The 18810-nt window shown below is 44.0% G+C and overlaps 1 protein-coding gene across 1 annotated transcript in view; it reads left to right on the top strand.

Annotated features, from left to right (window-relative positions):
• Positions 1-18291, top strand: part of LOC115863900 (spermatogenesis-associated protein 31D4-like) — a 201975-nt gene extending 183684 nt beyond the window's left edge. Inside the window, exons 5-8 of the mRNA XM_060300808.1 lie at positions 12119-12275; positions 13023-13068; positions 13645-13705; positions 13991-18291. Coding sequence (XP_060156791.1) covers positions 12119-12275; positions 13023-13068; positions 13645-13705; positions 13991-18278 — 4552 coding nt within the window. The 3' untranslated portion in view covers positions 18279-18291. The remainder of the gene's footprint in view (positions 1-12118; positions 12276-13022; positions 13069-13644; positions 13706-13990) is intronic.
• Positions 18292-18810: the final 519 nt, after the last annotated feature.

The raw sequence follows: 18810 nt of genomic DNA, 5'->3' as shown, positions 1-18810 counted from the left end.
GGATTCAAGCCCTGGTACAGGATAATCCCACATGCCGCAGAGCAGCTAAGCCCCTGCAGCACAACTACTGAGCCTGCGCTCTAGAGCCTGTGAGCCACAACTACTGAAGCCCACGTGCTGCAACTACTGAAGCCTGCACGCCTAGAGCCTGTGCTCTGCAACAAGAGAAGCCACCACAATGAGAAGCCCGTGTACCACAATGAAGAGTAGCCCCCACTCGCCGAAACTAGAGAAAAGCCCACACTCAGCAATGGAGACCCAACGCAGCCAAAGATAAACAAAATTTTTTTTTTTTTTTTTTTTTTTTGTGGTACGCGGGCCTCTCACTGTTGTGGCCTCTCCCGTTGCGGAGCACAGGCTCCGGACGCGCAGGCTCAGCGGCCATGGCTCACGGGCCCAGCCGCTCCGCGGCACGTGGGATCTTCCCGGACCGGGGCACGAACCCTTGTCCCCTGCATCGGCAGGCGGACTCTCAACCACTGCGCCACCAGGGAAGCCCTGTCTTATGATTTCTTAAAAGATTTTAAGCTTAGGAAGTCATCCTTGGTTTTAAATTCACAGATCTAATACCTTGTTTGAGTGGGCATTTGGAAAAGGATGTTTTAAAAATATTTAACTTTTTAATATATCTGGGATTTATTTTGTCATACACTATGAAAGATGGGTCTAAATTAATTTTATTTTCCTTAAATTCCTACCCAGTTATTCCTGCACAAGTTAATGAATAGTTCTTCCTTTCTGGTGATGTCACTTTTGTTTTCTATCAAATTCTTGTATGGAAAAAAATCAATTCTGGACTGTCTAGTGTGTGTTCTATATCTTTATATTTTTTCTTCTTTCTCTAGTGTCTTATTTTAATTATCATAGCCTTATTTTTTTTTCACCATAGAGAGTTTATTTTCCATATAAAAGGGCAGAAGCTAACATGTGAGCAAAAGGGTAAAAAGCGTGGCGCTCGTGTGGGAGACCATGACAGGTGACTTGAGGCTGAGGGTGGTGAAGGCTGGTCCAGGGGGAGAAGTGGAGGTTGTGATGAAGAGATGGGATCAGATCCAGGCCCTGTCCTTCAGGCAGAGACCATGAGACATATTGATGCCAAAATTTATGGGATATAGCAAAAGCAGTTTTAAAAGAGACTTCTCACAAAAAAATGCTTACTGGTCTTGGAGAGTTTCCCAGAGAGGCATGGGGTGAGGGATGGTGACGACTGCAGCTCACCCTGGGGACAGAGTCAACTGGCGGCAGCCACCCTTGGAGCTCTCCCCACCATATGGACACTGGTGCTGGTGGGCACCACTCCTTTCAGCTCAGCTTTATGCTGTATTTAAATATCTAGTGTGGCTAGACCCATTCATATACTTCATTCAAAAATTTCTTTGATAAACTTATCAATTTTTTCTTCCTGAGAACATCAGAATCTAGTCAGATTCTCCAAATTTTCATATAATATTTATTGGACTTCTTGGAATATTTATTGGACTTTTGTATATCATTATGAGGGTTGTAATGAGTTTGTGTATTATTCATTTATGTATGAATTTACACCCATTTTCCATCAACTTTTGATGTTTGTGACGACAGAACGCAGATTAGAGTCAATGAATTAGTCTAAAATAGTAACAAAGACATTTTATCTCAGTTGCCACCTTCACTTGAGCAATTCATAGCCAAGTTAACTGTAATCCCCTTTCATGTTGGCACCTAAATGTCTGGTGGAGACGTAATCCAACAATCAAGGATCCAGTGACTGGCCTCAGGGAGCAGAATAAAAGACACAATGATAAACATTGTCAGTGAACGGATTTGGAAACACTTGAAGGGTAATTGACATTTCAACTTTTATTTTAACTTTCATTTTAATTCCTCAGTATTTCCAATGGAAACCCATGATCCCCTTCTGCAAGAATTTTCACCTTGGGTGTTTACAATTTTTTTCTCTTACTTCCTTTGCCCTCTTCATGCTTGTGGTATCTGTACAGCAAGTTCTCCTGGCCCTAATTCTTAGTACTCTTGAAACTCTCCTGACAGCAGAAAGCAGTGATCAGACAGGTTGAATGATCCAATGGAAATTTAATCTGATCTCATTTTAGCTGTGTGTAAGAAGCAACCTGCTGTGAACTAGAATTGTAATGCTGGAAATTATCTGATTCCTACAGGCCTCTCTTCCTTCTCTGCCCTGGTGAATGACTGCTAAAGGAATTTAAAGCATGTAAAACATGATAAGCATTGATTTGTTGCCTTGGCCATTGAACTGGACATCTTGCCTTCTTGCAGGTAAAACTGAAGAGGAGTATCATAGATTCTAAATTTTATTTATAAGGGTGAAGCTTTTAAATGTACTCACTTAAGTTGCTTCTTGAGGCAGTAATGTCCTATTTCCTTTAAATTAGACTTCCAGCTTTGAACCCAGTTTATAAAGCAAAGCAAAATGAAACAACAACCTAGACAAAGAAACCTCTGTCAGTAGAACACTTCAGCTGCAAAGACTGATGACCTGAAGAATAGGGTTGACAAGATGCGATTGGTCAGTTCACTGCTCTGAAGGAGAGGCATCCTTTATTTGTGGCTGCCTAGGGAAGGCCAGTTACAATGCAGAAAAGCTAAGAAATGGTAGGAGAAAGTGGAGAAACAAACAGGAAAAGAGTGAAAAACTGGACATAAGAAAAAGGGAAGGTATAGAAGAAACAGCAACTTTTACAGTTGATTGTGCCACAGTTCAAGAAGAGTATAGCGACCACTGTTACATTGTTGGCCCCCCGTGATCTCCCAGTATTTGCCTCTGTGTAGTCCTCTTTCTTAGAACCTGAGTTGGGAGTGTGACTTATTTTAATTAACTGGAAGTGGCAGAGTGATGCTCTATTAGTTCTTGTTCTAAGCCTTGAGAAGTTCTCCTTTTGTTCTGTTCAGAGCCATGATCTGCTTTATAAGAATTCTGTTAGCCTGCTAGAGCTATGTGGACAGGCTGTCAGAAAAGCCACATAGGAGGGAGAGGCCCTGAGAGACAAGCCTGGCCATCCCAGTATCTCAGTCAAGCCCAGGCCCCTGCTGACCTGCCAGCTGGATGAATCCACGTGAGTAGCCATCAGTAAGATCAACAGAAGGATCACCCAGCCAAGCCCAACCCAGACTGCAGAATTATGAGCAAATAAAATGTTCATTGTTTTAAGCCACTCATTTTTGGGGTGGTTTGTTATACAGCAAAATATAGCTCCTGGCCTGTTAAAATGAAGTCAGTGGTCAAGACCCAGTGACTCTACTCTCTGAGACAGTATTGTGTGGATTGAAGAAGCACGTCTGGGACAAAAGCAAGCTTGGTTCAAATCCTTACTTTTTCACTTTTTAGCTCTTATGGCCTTGGGCAAGTTATTTAATCTTTCTGGGGCTCAGTCTTGTTATCTGTGAAGTGAGAGAAATATTTCTTCTCTCACAAGACAGTTAAGAAATGAAATGAATGAAAGTTTGGGGAACATATTAAGTACCCACCAAATCTTATATTATTTGTTATATTCCATTTCCTTCCTGTCGTTCCCTCATCCCCTGAGGGGATACAAGTGATCCAAACTACATTAACTCTTTAGGGTAGCCCTGTGACCTGCTAAAGGCAGTTCTGTCATAGGTCAGTTTTGCACTGCGTATGTATATTTGACCAACAATTGTGTTTTTATGAAAAAGAGGGAAGCTCCTAAAATACAGGTGATGGATTTTTAAAATGATAGCAGGTTTGTGGGGCACTGCTGGAGACAATGCACATTTGTGTCCATGTCCCAGACCACCTACACCTGCTCCTCTGCAGTATCACAGCTGTTTATTAGACTAAGCTGGGGTCACCAAGGAATATTGAAGTTGCATTCAGCTTATTTTATTGCAGAAGGCATGAAGGCACATGCTGTATTTCCATTTGGTTTTCACAAAAAAGCATTACTCTCTCAATGGTTTGTGAAGTTCACTTAGGCAAAAATTGCAGATTTCGAGGTAGTACTGCATAAAATTTGGTGTTTGTTGAGTCCTTGTCTTCATACTGGAAAGAAGAAAGTCCTATATTGAGTGACTAAATTATGTGCAGACACCAAGAGAAAACACGCACACGCACACACACGAAAGAAAGGATTAAGGAAAAAATAAATAAACCTGCTCTGGCCTCAGTTTCCAATTTGTAAAATGAGAAAGCCAGACTAGAAGGTTCTCCAAGGTCACTTCCAGCTCTGAGTTTTAGCAGACATCTCAAATTCTGAGCATTTATTAGCCCTTTGTGAGATTAAAAACACAGGTTGCTCTCCAGCAAAACATTAATTGCAGAGCTTTCATTAGAAAAAAATCAAAACACTCTTTCAGATTATGCTTTTTTAATTTTAGTTTTAATTGTGTTTTTATTGTTTCCATATTATTTTAAAAGAGAGATGAAAGCTGCAATTTGACAAATTGCTACACCCGTTTCCTTGCCCTATAACTGCCCTAGCAAGTTAACTTAAAACAACTTTCTAAAATGTATTTTTAATGAGAAACTCAGACCCCTGAAATTTGTATAAAACATTTTTTTCCTTCAGACTTCGTATAGGGCTGTAGAGTTTCCGTACCTCAGTGCCAAGAGCATGGCAGAGGAATTTGGCTCAGCTTAGTAATTACCTTCTGTTAGTCTAGCTCGAAGTTGTTTTTCTCTTAATGGCTTAAGAGAGCCATTCAAATGCTTTGATTCTAGTAATAAAAGTTCTAATGGGCAAGGTAGGTGAATGCCCATGTAATGTGTAGCCTATTAAACTGGCCATATCCAAAGCTTATGCAGAGTAAGTTCTTACTAGGGACTTTGAAGAGGGCAGGTCAACGTGGAAAAAAGCATGAGAAAATAAGAGAGCTAAAGTAAGTCTGGGAATGTGCTTCCTCTCTCCAACCAAGATCCCGATTATAGTGGACATTTATTTTTGCCTTCTTTCATGGCGAGGGGGAAAGAGCTCCCCAAAGTCTCCCTGTGTGCTTCCAGAATGTTGATTCACCCGCAAGCTTCACAGTGGACCATGTATATGAGACCACGGTTTCTCAGACTATCTGTGGTGAAGGACCAGTTTGCTTCATCTCCCACACCCCCATCCACTGTGGACTGGTACTTGTATAAAATCTGGTAAAAATGAATCACTGGAAAAATGACAGATGAACTATGACATACAAAATATAAGCCTCAGTTTTTATTATTAAATTTAATTACTCTCTCAAATTGCAGAACAAGTTTCTAACCATCCTCATTTTCTATACTTACCTTTTTTTTTTTAACATCTTTATTGGAGTATAATTGCTTTACAATGGTGTGTTAGTTTCTGCTGTATAACAAAGTGAATCAGCTATACATATACATATATCCCCATATCTCCTCCCTCGTGCGTCTCCCTCCCACCCTCCCTATCCCAACCCTCTAGGTGGACACAAAGCACCGAGCTGATCTCCCTGTGCTATGCAGCTGCTTCCCACTAGCTATCTATTTTACATTTGGTCCATGCCACTCTCTCACTTCGTCCCAGCTTACCCTTCCCCCTCCCCGTGTCCTCAAGTCCATTCTCTGTGTCTTTATTCCTGTCCTGCCCCTAGGTTCTTCAGAACCATTTTTGTTTGTTTGTTTAGATTCCATATATATGTGTTAGCATATGGTATTTGTTTTTCTCTTTCTGACTTACTTCACTCCGTATGACAGACTCTGGGTCCATCCACCTCACTACAAATAACTCAACTTCGTTTCTTTTTATGGCTGAGTAATAGTCCATTGTCTATACTTATCTTGTTGCAGATGGTAACAAAAATGTGGAAACAGGCATTGGCCCACGGACCACACTTTGAGTAGCACTGACCTAGACTAGGCCAGTAGTATTCTCTGGTTCCTAGTAATTATTTCATGGGTGTTCTTATGACCTGAGCTGGTCCCAGTCACTTGAATGTTGGGACTTTGGTTGAGAAACTGGGACAACAATTCTGTTTTTCCTGGCTGGATGCCATCTTGGAACTATAAGAGAAGTGGCTTGAGAGTGAGTCAACACCAAGAAAGCAGAACCAAGAGGTAGCAAGTCAGAAGCTGAATCTGCTCCTGTGTTGTAGAGAAATAGAAGCCAATAAATTAAAATTTTTGCTCAAGCTAGAATTCATTAGGTTTTCTATCATCTGCAAGAGAAAAAGTCCTATGTGATATAATTTGCATGTTTTCCCCTAACTCTCAGTCACCTTGCCAGTCATCTTCCCAAAACAGAGATCTGGGAATGCCATTCTTCTGGTTATGAAAACCTTAGCTTCCCACTGCCTTGGTCCAGAGTTCAGGCTTCTTAAACTGTCATTCAAAGTCATTCGCAGTTGAGTCCCCTTCTTTTTCAGCCTCATTTTTTTTGCTACTCTCATCCTCAGGCACATGCCCAATGCTTTAGTGTGACCAGACATGCACTTTTATACATGTTATAGGTTTGCTCATGTTCACTTGGGCTGGATTGCACTTTCTCTTCCCACACCCTCTTCTGATTTTCTAAGAATAGGAACTTGAGAACATAAGGTGTTCATTACTTTTAAATGTTAAGCATTATGCATCACCATAATTCCTGCTGACTCAAGGGCTAATTTTGAGAGTGTTGGCAGGAGGGCAAATTGATGCACCCAGACATTTGACAAAAACTGCATTTAGACTCCAAAGCTTTCATTTCATAGGGAGTCTGGTATGGTTATATTACCAAAATCTCAGAAAACAACAAACTTAGACAAAGTGTGACTTTAAGTTATCGCAAAAATGAATAAGCAAGAAATGAAAACATATGTCTGCACCAAAATGTGTACACAGATGTTCATAGCAGCTTTATTCATAATAGCTGAAAGTGGAAACAAACCAAATGTTCAACAACTGATCAGTGTATAAACAAAATGTGGTATATCCATAAAATGAAATATTACTTGCCATGAAAAGAAGTGAAGTACTGATACCTGTTACAACATGGACTGACCTTGAAAACATTATGCTCAGTGAAAGAAGCCAGATATGAAAGGCCACATATTGTATAATTCCATTTATATGAATGTCTGGAATTGACAAATCTATAGAGAAAGTAGATTAGTGGTAACCTAGGGCTGGGGAGAGTGATGAGATTGAAGGGTGAAGGCTAGAGTGATGAAAATGTTCTCAAATTGATCGTAGTGATGGATGTACAACATTGTGAATATACTAAAAGTCATTTAACTGTACACTTTTAATGGGTGAATTATGTGGTATGTGAATTATGCCTCAACAACGTGTTTTTTTTTTTAAAAAGTTTATAGGAGCTTTATTCATAAGTGCCAAAACTGGGAAGCAACAAGATGTCTAAGGTGAATGGGTAAATAAACTGTGGTACATCCAGACAACTGAATAGTATTCATTCAGCACTGAAAAAAATGAGCTATTAAGCCATGAAAATACATGCAGGAAACTTAAATGCATATTACTAAGTGAAAGAAGCCAATCTGAAAAGGCTACAACATATACACTGTATGACTTCAACTATATGACATTCTGGAAAAGGCAAAACACAGGAGACAGTAAAAATGATTGGTGGTTGCCAGGGGTTAGGGTGGAGGATGCGGTGAAGAGGCAGAGCACAGAGGATTTTCAGGGCAGTGAAACTGCTCTGTATGATACTACAATGGTAGATACATGCCACTATACACTTGTCTAAACTCATGTAAACTATGGGCTCTGGGTGATAATGCTGTGTCAATGTAGGTATGATTGTAACAAATGTCCCACTCTGGTGCTGGATTTTTTTTTTTTTATTTTCTCCCTCCCTCCCTTCCTCTCCCCTCCCCTCCCCTCCCCTTCCCTCCGTGTTGGGTCGTCTTTGATGCGCGCAGGCTTTCTCTAGTTGCAGTGAGTGGGGGCTACCCTTCATTGCGGTGCATGGGCTTCTCATTGCAGTGGCTTCTCTTGTTGCAGAGCATGGGTTCTAGGTATGTGGGCTTCAGTAGTTGTGGCTTGTGGGCTCAGTAGTTGTGGCTCACAGGCTCTAGAGCACTGCCTCAGTAGTTGTGGTGCACAGGCTTAGCTGCTCCATGGCATGTAGGGTCTTCCTGGACCAGGGATCAAACCCATGTCCCCTGCATTGGCAGGCATAACCACTGAGCCACCAGGGAAGTCCTGGTGCTGGATGTTGATAGTGGGAGAGGTTGTGTGTGTGTGTGGAGGGGTGTTGGGGGGTCAGATGGCATATGGGAGCTCTGTGTTTTCTGCTCAGTTTTGCTGTGAACCTTAAACTGCTCTAAAAATTAAAGTCTAAAGAAAGAAGCAAAGGAGGATGAGGAGGAAGGGGGTGAAGAACAGGAAGAGGGCCAGGGCAAGGATGGAGAGGAGGAGGGGTGACCTCACAAGGCCCATCTCAGTGGGCACCACGTCTGAAAGTTGCCCTGCGTCTCTCTCGTCTCCCTCCTGGCGGAAGAATTAATTGCTCCTTTATCTGTATTTTCATTGTGTTCTTATTCCTACTTCTTTTATAGTTCGTATCACTTTATTATAGTTGTTTGCAGGCCTTACTGAACTATGACCTGCCTGAGGGCAGAGGCAATGCCTTATTTTCTTGATATTTCTACTAGAAATACTACATGGTAGAGTTCAGTTGAAAGTGTGGTGTGTGTATGAATGAAGAACATCTTAAAGCGGCAGTGTTAAGTGCAGTTTTAAAGGATTCTGCTCTAGAATCTGTTGTTCTTCAGGCTTTTTGGTAACCTAAAAAAAGCTCCCTCTACGTGGCTCATCCTTGGGACCGTGGCCAGGATGTGAGCGAGAGCACTGAGGACATGTGACAATCCTAGACAAACGACTTATCCCTACTGAGTCTCCTCCAATAGGCAGCGTACTATTCTAGTAGAGCTGTTGGAAAATACTCTTCCTTGGGGATAATCTAACCATGTGCACGCTGAAATCTGGGACCAGACTTCTGTGTGGTGACGAAGGTCAACTGGGAAGATGTCATTGGGGGGAGAGGAGAAGATCTCATTCTACTGAAAGCCACCACTGCCACCTCAGGATGGCTGCCTGACATGCTCAGGTGAGAGCTTTATTACAAGGCTTTGGGGTTAGACATATGTAAAATGTGTGAAATGTGTTCCTGGGAGGGATGACATTTTAAACTTTTATTATTCATTTATACCTTACTGAGAGTCATATGTAATAGAGTTCTTGAAAGTAGGTTTTAAGAGGGCAATGGAGAAAACTCATCAAGATACTGGTGCTAAGAATGATAAGGAAAAGGTACCTAAGAGGTGATAGGATGCCAAAAATAGCTTTTCTTTACTTCCCAAATTTGGCATCATTTAATGGATAAAGTGAATATTCTCAATCACATAACCACTTTAATTTTAGTACCAGGGCATACTTTTTAAGAAGTCACTTATTTATATTGTTTAAAATAGTAGCATTGAGAATGTGGGGAATTTAGTAGTCAGGGCTCTATTACTTACTTGCTGAACGATCTAAGGAAGTTTCTTCCCGTCTCTGAGCTTCAGTTTTATTCACTGATAAAATGGGCACAATAATACCTGTACTGTTTACATCACAGGATGTTTGTGAAAATCCACTGAGATCGCTGAAAGCAAAATGTTTTACAAATTAGACAAATAAATTTATAATTGATGTTAGTCTAGGAAGGATAAGTGCTGTGAACTTCTCCTACTAAATACCAATGGAGTTTATTTGTGGTTGGTACAAAAAGCAAAAAAAAAAAAAGGAAAAAAAGTGCCGTACATTTAGTCCTTTGTTTCTTTAAATTTTGAAGGAGCTCTACCACGTTCTGAAAAGGAATCTTATTAACATTTTGGGAAAAGCCTTTTTAATGAAACTTCTTGTAAGTTTTACACGCAAGGCACACACATGTATGTAAGGATATCTAGCCAACATGTGCCCTTTTAAAAGAGAAAAGCTCTTCTTTAACCATCTTCTCCAAGAATCGTTAATTTGTATCAGAAAATTGGAGAGGCATGCAGGGATACCTTCCTAAGGAGCATAAAATGTCTGAGCAGTTATCACCCATAGCATCTGTCCCTTCTCTGATCTATTCCAGAGATCACCTGCCAATTCACAAATGCCATGGGGGACCTCTCCTGTGCCGTTATGTAACTCTTGACCTGTGTAGGGCTTTCCCCGAAAACTGCACCATGAGGTCCTTAAGGACAGAGGCTGTGACTTACAGGTACTTGTGTCTCCTAGTTCCCAGCAGTAAATATTTATTAAATGAAAACTTGGCTGAGGCTGCATATCAAGGTCAGGAGGAAGTGGTGCCTCTTGGCAGATTTTATCCTCAGCGTAGCTTACCTGTTCCTGCATAATTGAAAGAAGACTCTGTGGGTTTGAAGGCTGTCTAACCCTTTCACAGGAGATCGAGTAACTGTGCTAGGCCATGGGTGTCAAATAGAGGGCATCACAGTTTAAGAAAGACATGAGAAATTAGGAGACAGTTCAGAGAACAGCTATCATGAAGGTAAAGAGTTTAGAAAGGAAGATGTAGGAAGAGGGGAGGGAAATACTGGGATTATTTAAACCTGACAAGAGGAGCCTGAAAAAAAGCACGACAGGTAGTTGATTTTCAAACATTTATGGGGATGATTATATAGAGCAGAGCTTCTCAACCTTTGTGGCAAGGCACACTTAAGAAAAGATTTACAGGGCCCACAAGGATAATCAGGTAAGGCTGCTCAAGACTTGATTGTTCTCTAAGGCTTTGACATTCCTAGGTCCCACCCTGCCACCAGAGGACTTAGCACAGCCTTTGGGTAGTGTTATGGACAGAATATTTGTGTCCCACCAAACTCATATGTTGAAACCCTAAGCCCAATATGATATCATAGTATTAGGAGATGGGGCCTTTGGGAGGTGATTAGGTCCTAACGGTGGAGCCTTCATGAATGGAATTAGTGCTCTTATAGAAGAGACCTCACAGAGCTCTCTCACCCACTTTTTCTGCAGGGTTGCTGGGAGAAGACAGCTGTTTACGAACCAGGAAGTAGGTCTCACCAGACACAGAACCTGCTGTTGCCTTCATTTCGGACTTCCCAGCCTCCAGAACTATGAGAAATAAGTGTTTGTTGTTTAAGCACCCAGTCTATGGTGTCTTGTTATGGCAGCCCAAACTGACGAGGTCAGGGATTTGTGCACATGTTAGAAAATTGATGTAGAGTGCAGGGCCTGTCTGTATTTTAGGTAGCATAAGAAGAAGTAGGGTCAAAACGAAAGATGGAAGATTGGAATAAAATGAGAAAACACTTTATTCGTAGATTTGAAAATACCAGATTGGTTTGTCAAAGGGTGTGTGTGTGTGTGTGTGTGTGTGTGTGTGTGTCTGTGTCGCATGTCCTAAAAGTCTTTATGCAGTTTAAGTTTCACTGACTTCAGAAAAATAAGTGCTACGGACTTATCCTCAAGATCTCGTTTAAGTTTAATTATTTACATTTATTTTATAGTAACTTTAGTTTTGTGAATGTTGAATAATGAATTATTCATTTTAATTATTTGAGTCAGCCCCTCTGACTGAAGATGGTAATGGCTGACTGCAACACAAAGCAAAATTCCCTATTCAACATTTAGAAAACAGGATAAAAGAACTTTTAAGTTCTTTATAACTGGGTTTGTGTAGTGAAAAGATTCTATAGGAAAGATGGATTTAAGGACGTATATGATCCTGAGTATAAATGTGTGGGTACAAGCAAAAATTCCAGACAGTATTTCAGACACTTAAGGCAGTGGAGTTGGTGAGACCCAAGTCAAGTTTCTATCAAACAGTAAAGGGGACCCAGGTAGTATCTGGGTTACAGATGGCACAAGCAGAAAATTTCATTACTGTAAATATATGAAACCATGAAAGGATGGAGTTGGAAAATAGGATGGCAGGGTAGGGCAGAGGGACCTGGAAGGCCCAGCAGGGGCGGAAGGGTCTGCTGGTTGGTGGGTGGGGGAGGGGCTGTGGACACACCCTCTCCATGTTGTCCCCTCCCCCACACTCAGAAACCCTCTGTGACTCTTCAGTGCTCTGTGATGCAGGCCTGGGACTGCATTCGCACTCTCAGTGCTCAGTGTGTTCAGGCAGTCTTGCGGTTCAGAAATGGGATTCAGAGAATGGAATGTTCTCTCATTTTTGAACAGCGTTATCGACCCATGTCTGAGCTGTGACTCAACATCCTTGGATATTTACCGAAACCTCATCGTCCTGTGCGAGTTGGTGTTGCTTCTTCTGTTGCTGTGGTACCTGGTGAGCTTGCCATTTTCACCTACCTTCAGTAAAACCAAAGACATCCGAAAGGTAAGCAGCCCTGGGTGAGCCCCCAACAGAGATTCTTTGTTGTTGTTTCCATTTCTATTCCCACATTTTAAAATGAGATTGGTTGGCTCAGAGAGACACCTAAGGTGGGAAGTTCAAGGAGAGGATAGAACATCATCCTCCTAGGGAAAGAAGCCAGGCAGGGCTAGGGGTTCAGGGAGGACTAAGGCTTCCAGTTGAAGCCCATGTCCCATCTGAGTGTTTGGAGGACTCCAGGATAAAATCCCAAACAGCAATTTTGTGGCCCTAGGTTGGGTTATTTAGAGAGTGTGGGATCTCTGCAGGAGAACAGAGTTCCCCATTGCTTGATCATGAGTACATTCTCATGTCAGGCATCACTCGACAAAGCCTTCCTTTGTGCTGGGCTGATCAGAGCAGCAATGCTGAACCTCTGAGCAGAGGCTGGAGCCTGAGCTCCAGGATACAGGGTCCCATCTGAGGGACATGGACGTGACTGTTGGCCTCAGATGCTATGCCCTCCTTGAGCAGATGACTTCTGACTGGGAATATCAAGTGTGGATCTCATAGACAAAAGTCCTTCTTTGAGTTTGTCAAAGAAGAAAAAAATCGAAAGCATTTTAAGCCTTTAAAATTGATAAAAGGAAGGAACATAAAGTTCTATTAATTAAAATAGAGTCATATTATTCATGGATAATGAATATCTGAGTTTCCTAGAGAGGAGTGAGAGAAATGAGCCCCAGCCCTTCATTCTTTTCTTTTTGTTCTCAGCGTCAGGGCAGAGCCAAGAGGAGAAGGAAAGGTGGAACACCGAAAGGTAAGGTTCTGCCTATCCCAGCTGAACTCTCCAAGGGTGACCCTTCCTGCCTTTTCCATGACATCCAAGGTCCCTGATCTCTGAGGATGTCAACTGCTAGATACAGTTTCTCTCAGAAACCAGAGTTCTCAGAGGAGAGGCTTGTGGGAGGGCAGTCAGAGCCTGAGACACTGCTCAGATCCCCTGCTCTGCTCATCGCTGGGCATGAACCAGTGATGGACCTGGGGAATGGGTGTTTCCCAACAGGTGGCCATGTGAGATGTCAAGAGTCAGAACTTCTGTGTCCTGACTTTGTAAAAGTCCTTTGACTTCCTGGATGATCAGATCCCTCTCTAAGGCAACACTGATCTCTGGGCTTCACATGGTGGTTTTGAGCATCACATGAGATAAAATGCATGTGAAAGTACTTTACAAGAAGCAACATACACATGTTAATATCATTGACCATTTGACCTCATCTACTAATTCTTGGGTCTTTCAGAGTCTAAGACCCCAAGGGTTTCCCGTAAGGGGACTCCTTTATTATACCTATGCTTCTACCTTCATTACATATAACCCACTCTCCTGGTTTCTCAGGTTGGAGATGTCACCAGACAGAAATAGAGGAGAAAACGAAGCTGATTTCTATTCTGAAAAGGTGACTAACTAGTCTTTCCCCTTCTTTCCTCATCCCTCCTTAGCATGTTCTATGCAATTCCAGGGATTCAGTGCAACCTGCTGTAGTCATGGCAGGGGGTAGCACAGGAATGAGTATGTGATGAAGGCCTTGAGGTGAGGGCTGTTGAGCATGTTGTGAACTCATGGATGTGGAGCAATGTGAAGGGGCCGCAGGCTTCAAATGACCCCACCCCTGCCAGGCCAGCAGGTCCCCCTTTCCTTATTCTGTTCCTGGTTGCATCTTTGTACTTCCTGTCTCCTGCAGCCTCCTGGGCCAGCACGATGACAACACCCGCATTCGTCAGCTCTTATGTCCAGACCCCTTCTGTGAGGCGTGTAATAATGCAACTGCTGAGATCAATCGGCTGCTACTCCCAGGGGCCCTGGAAGATTCTGCTTCCTCTGTGTCCCCGTTGGCTTCCACAGCTCCTGTGACTGAGTCGTCATTTACTCTGTCCCCTGCCTTCTCAACAGTCCCTCCAAGAGACCTAACACCAGCCTCTCTTCTTGAGCCTTCCCCACTGCCCCCCTCCGTTCTCTCCCCTAGCCCAATGACCCCCTTAGTTGACTCTTTTTCACCCTCCCCATTGGGTCATTCTCTGGCACCAGAGCCTTTTCCTTCCTTGGATTCTGAATTCCCAGTGGACTATTCCCCACCCCAACCCCTTGCCTTTCCCCCTCTCCTACCACATGACACTCACACAGCAGATCCTGTTCTCCCACGAGAGGCCACTTTGTCTCCGGATACCGTTTTCTCTCTTGACCCCACCCTTTCCCAAGATACCAATCCCCTATCAGATTTGGCCCAGGCAATGAATCACCCCGATTCTTTTGCTTGTCATCATGCACCACCAACTCTGATGTCTCTTTCACCACAGCCAGAGTGCACTTTATCTGTGACTCAATCTGTGACTCCAGAACAGGAGAACTTATCTCCAGATAGCTCTGGTGGGTTATCCACTTGTGTGTCAACAATCAGAGGCACTGAGCATTCAAGCCTGTCAATTGCAGACTTCTCCTGGCGGCAAGCTCATGCCAAAGACTCGTTCCCTTCCACGTTGGCACAATGTGATTTCAATCAGGAGTTTCTTGACCTCCATTCTTCAGAGGCCTCTTTTGGGGGAGACCCTGCAGCCAACCTTGTAGAGCCTGGTAACCTCTCATTTCTCAGCCCTGATGTCCTGGCACTCCTGGAGAGACAAGTCCAAAAGAGGAGCGATTTTCTGATGTGGAAGGAAAAGGAAAATGAAAAAGATTCTCTTCCAGAACAACTTAGGCCAGACTACCAACGAAATTCTTCGTGGAAAATGTTAGAGTCAACTGCTGATAAGCATGACTCGGCAGTCTGCCTTCCCTTTTGGAGCAGCAGAGACAAATCAGAGGAGCTGCATGTGCGTCAGCAGCCCCCATATCCTAAGACCCTGGAAGACCATTTACAGCAAAAACCTATCCAGTTCTTCTGGGGTCTCCCGTCTCTGCACAGCGAGTCCTTGCCCTCTGCTGTTCATGTCTTGGCTGACAGTTCCTCAATCTTTATTTTCAATAGAAACTCGAATGCCTCCACAGGCCAAGAATCACCAGTGCTTCCTGATCCCCTGCCTCTGTCCTTGCCTGAGATTCAGCCTGAGCCCTTGCCTCAAACCCTGCCTCAATCTCAGCGCCTACCTCTCACTCAGGTCCAGTCCCAGGCCGACCCTCAGTCTCCACTCCCAGTCATACCATCTGATCCTCTACCCCAGATCAGGACCTGTGGAGTAAGTTTCCACAGACCTCAGGATGAGTCCCAGTCTCTCTCCTCATCTGAAATTCAACAGCTGGAATGGAACATTTTGCAGAAACAACAGGAAAATTTGTGGGGTTTACCCTCTGTGGTCCAAAGATCTTGGGAAGACTTTTGTCCATCAGCTCCTAACACTCCTCGCCACTGGGCCCCCCAGGCCCGTGTTTCAATCTCCATCCTTCCTGGGGAGTTTCCTCTCGGTGATGAAGTTCGGAAGAAACTAGAGCATCACCTTCGAAAGAGGCTCATCCAACACCGGTGGGGCCTGCCCCGCAGAATCTACGAGTCTGTGTCACTGATATTGCCTCCAAATGGTTTTTCAGAGGCATCTGAGTCGGTGAGCAATAATGGAGTCTCACTGATCTCTGTGTTTAAGGGTCAGAGTAGCAAAAATGGAAATGTTGGATTGAGGCAAACTGGAGGCTTCCATGAGAGGAGCTCAGAAATGTTCCAGCTAGAGGAAGGTGTGGGGAAGGATCTGGGACACAGCCTAGAGAATGGCCCAAAAGATCACCTGTTGAATGACCCAAAGAGCTCTTCAGGTAAGGATCTGGTGTATGACTCTGAGAAAGACCTAAAGAGTCAGATGGTGAGTCTCTCAGAGAAAAATCCAAGGATGTCAGCAGAGAGTCTAGGTCAGAGACAACTTCAAAATGTCCTAAAAGTACATTTGAGCAAGAAGTTTGGAGAAATAAATGAGGGTCGGCTCCCTGGGACTGTGCATAATTCATGGCATGCTATCAAGCAAACATTGCTTCTTTCTGTGAAATCCCACACCCAAACAAAACAGAGAAGTGTGCCATCATCAGTGGGTGCGGCCTACTCCCTGAATACCTTCCAGGACCTGACTTTTGTTGATTCCAATACACAACAGATGCTGGAAGCCCATATTAAAAGGTTTCATATGAGGATGTTGTGGGCCCTTCCCCGCAAGGTCCTTGAATCCATACAGATCTTTAAATTGAAAGATGCCTCATCCCAGTCCTTGTCTCATGCCAACTTGCCCTCCTCAACCAATGTGATTTCTGAGGCAGACTCCAAATCTGGGAGCTTCAAGTCCTTTAGAGGAAGCTCTGAATCTCTCCATGGAGACAAAGCGGGAACAACAAATTCAGCCCCTGTCCTGGATCGTTCTCTCCCTGCCACCTCACCTGTGGGCAAAGGAGGACAGAGGGTCCTGAGACAATCACGCTCTGATGTCAACCGTAGGCTGGCAGAGGATGTTCAGAGAATTAAGGATGCCAGACAGACTCCTCTGTCTGTTTCACTCTCCATCGCAGGGAAAGCAGGTCCTAGACAGACTCAACTAGCCAACAGATATCCCCAAAAGCTGCTTGCAAAGCAAGCTGGGGCCAGATATGAGCCGAAGCATAAGAGTGTGAGTTTCAGTGATAAAGGAGAAATGCAACGGGGCAAAAAGGTGGAGAAGTCAGAACCTGTTTCCATGCCCAGATTGTCTAGGGAGGTATTCGCGGCTGAGGAGCCTGATCCTCTTCAATTAAAAACTAGTGACATGGTGACAACTAGCAAGCCAGGGAGCGCCCAAATGATAAATGTGAATGAGAATAAAGCAGAAACTACCCTGACCACTGGAAGCCCCCCACCCAAATTACCAGTTCGCCAAGATCCTAAATCATTAGACCTTAAAGAACAACTGTTCCGTGAGTTAAACTTTAAACTGGAGAACAGGGAGCATAGCCAGGCTCAAGGCCAACCCACTGACACATCCCTTGCTTCAGATAACTTGACTTACGAGGCCTCACTGACTCATGCCCAAGGTGTCTCAGGTGGGGACATGGGAGCTTCCCAGGTGCTGCGTGTCCGTTTGGAGGACAGAGGAATCAGGATGGAGCAGCAGCAGAAACCTTGGGCCCCTAAGCAGGATAAGAACTTCCCACCAACTGCAAAGAGAGTGAGCCCTCTGGAGCCCAAGGCAAAAGAGCTTGATGGAGGGGATAAAGGCTTGGGGACATCCCAACTTAGGAGGAAGAGTTTCCCTACTCAGGAGATGGTACTAGGGCAGACACGTGCGAGCAAGTGTTCCCAGACCCTATCACAGAAGGGACAGCCTCTTCCTGAAGGCCATAACGGAAAAAGAATGATGCACTTCTTGCAATGGCTTTATTCTGGGATAAAATACGAAAGTCAAGAAGATGCCCAGGAAAAGGGCAGCCCCATATCAACTGTGCAGAACAGAGGCCTAGTTAAAAGTAAAGCTGCCTTTACTGGGACAACTGAAGCTCAGAAAATCGTGACAGACAACGGGAAGTTCCTAGAGGAGAAACTGGGGTGTCAGCATGCAATTGATGTCACCTGCTCTCAAGGGCCCCGTCCTCCCCCAGTGCAGGTGAGGAAAACTCAGCAAAAGGCGGAAGTGCAGGTCCGGACAGAACCTGTCCAGGGACATCCTGTCAACTACAGGGCTCCCTCCTGTAAAGTGACAAATGTCAAGTCCTGCCATCAAATATCAAGTCCTACCTTTGCTGGCCAGAGTTATCCTCCAAGTACAAGACAGATCAGAGATAAGAAGAGACACCCCCAGAAAGTTGTGGCATTCAAGGACCAGCAACTATGTCACAGACATCTCCCACCAGTGTCCCACGGGGAGCCTGTGCCCCATCCAAGCCCCACCCACAGGCGTCAAGCTGGCCAGGCACCCACGGCTGCTCTCAGCACTGCTGAAGGCACTGTGTCTGGACATCGGTCTCTACTCTTTAGACAGAAAACAATTCTCCAGAATTCCCAGGGAGGAAGACTTCCCATCCAGAAATAACTCCTTCCTTGTGGAGATTATTGATTCTCCCAAATAAATAGTTATCTAATAATAGTGTATCTTTTCTGTGTACTGTGTTGGGGGCATGGGTTTTGGGTAACTCAGGGCTTATGTGTAAGGGAAAGGAAGGAGATAGTTCAGCTCTTACTGATTGCTTCCTTTGGCTTTGGCTAAAAGGTGACCAGTCCTCTGGAGTTCTTGCTGAACCCCGCCACCCCACCCCCCGCCCCAAAGCCCATTTCCTCCCTGATGAAATTTGAGGAGATGGGCTTTGTCTTCTGCCGCTTAGCTTAGCCTTAATGAAAATGTATAGCAGCCCACATCTCCCCCCTCACTGAACGTTTTATATCCTTTAGAGAAGTAGGGAAGATAGGTCTTTTATACCTGAGGAGCGTTAAGGACAGGTATACTTTCTGAAAATAATGCTGAAGAAGAAACAACAGCTTAATCGTTATTTAGAACTCAGTGACCAGAGGCTCCTACAGGGGGCTGAACCCTGAATGGCACTATTTGGGCGGAGGTGTTGCTCTGC

The sequence above is a fragment of the Globicephala melas genome, chromosome 6, assembly GCF_963455315.2.
Source record: "Globicephala melas chromosome 6, mGloMel1.2, whole genome shotgun sequence".
In the NCBI taxonomy this organism is placed as follows: Eukaryota; Metazoa; Chordata; class Mammalia; order Artiodactyla; family Delphinidae; genus Globicephala; species Globicephala melas.
The sequence above is the reverse complement of the archived record's forward strand: the minus strand, read 5'-3'. Positions and strand labels throughout refer to the sequence as shown.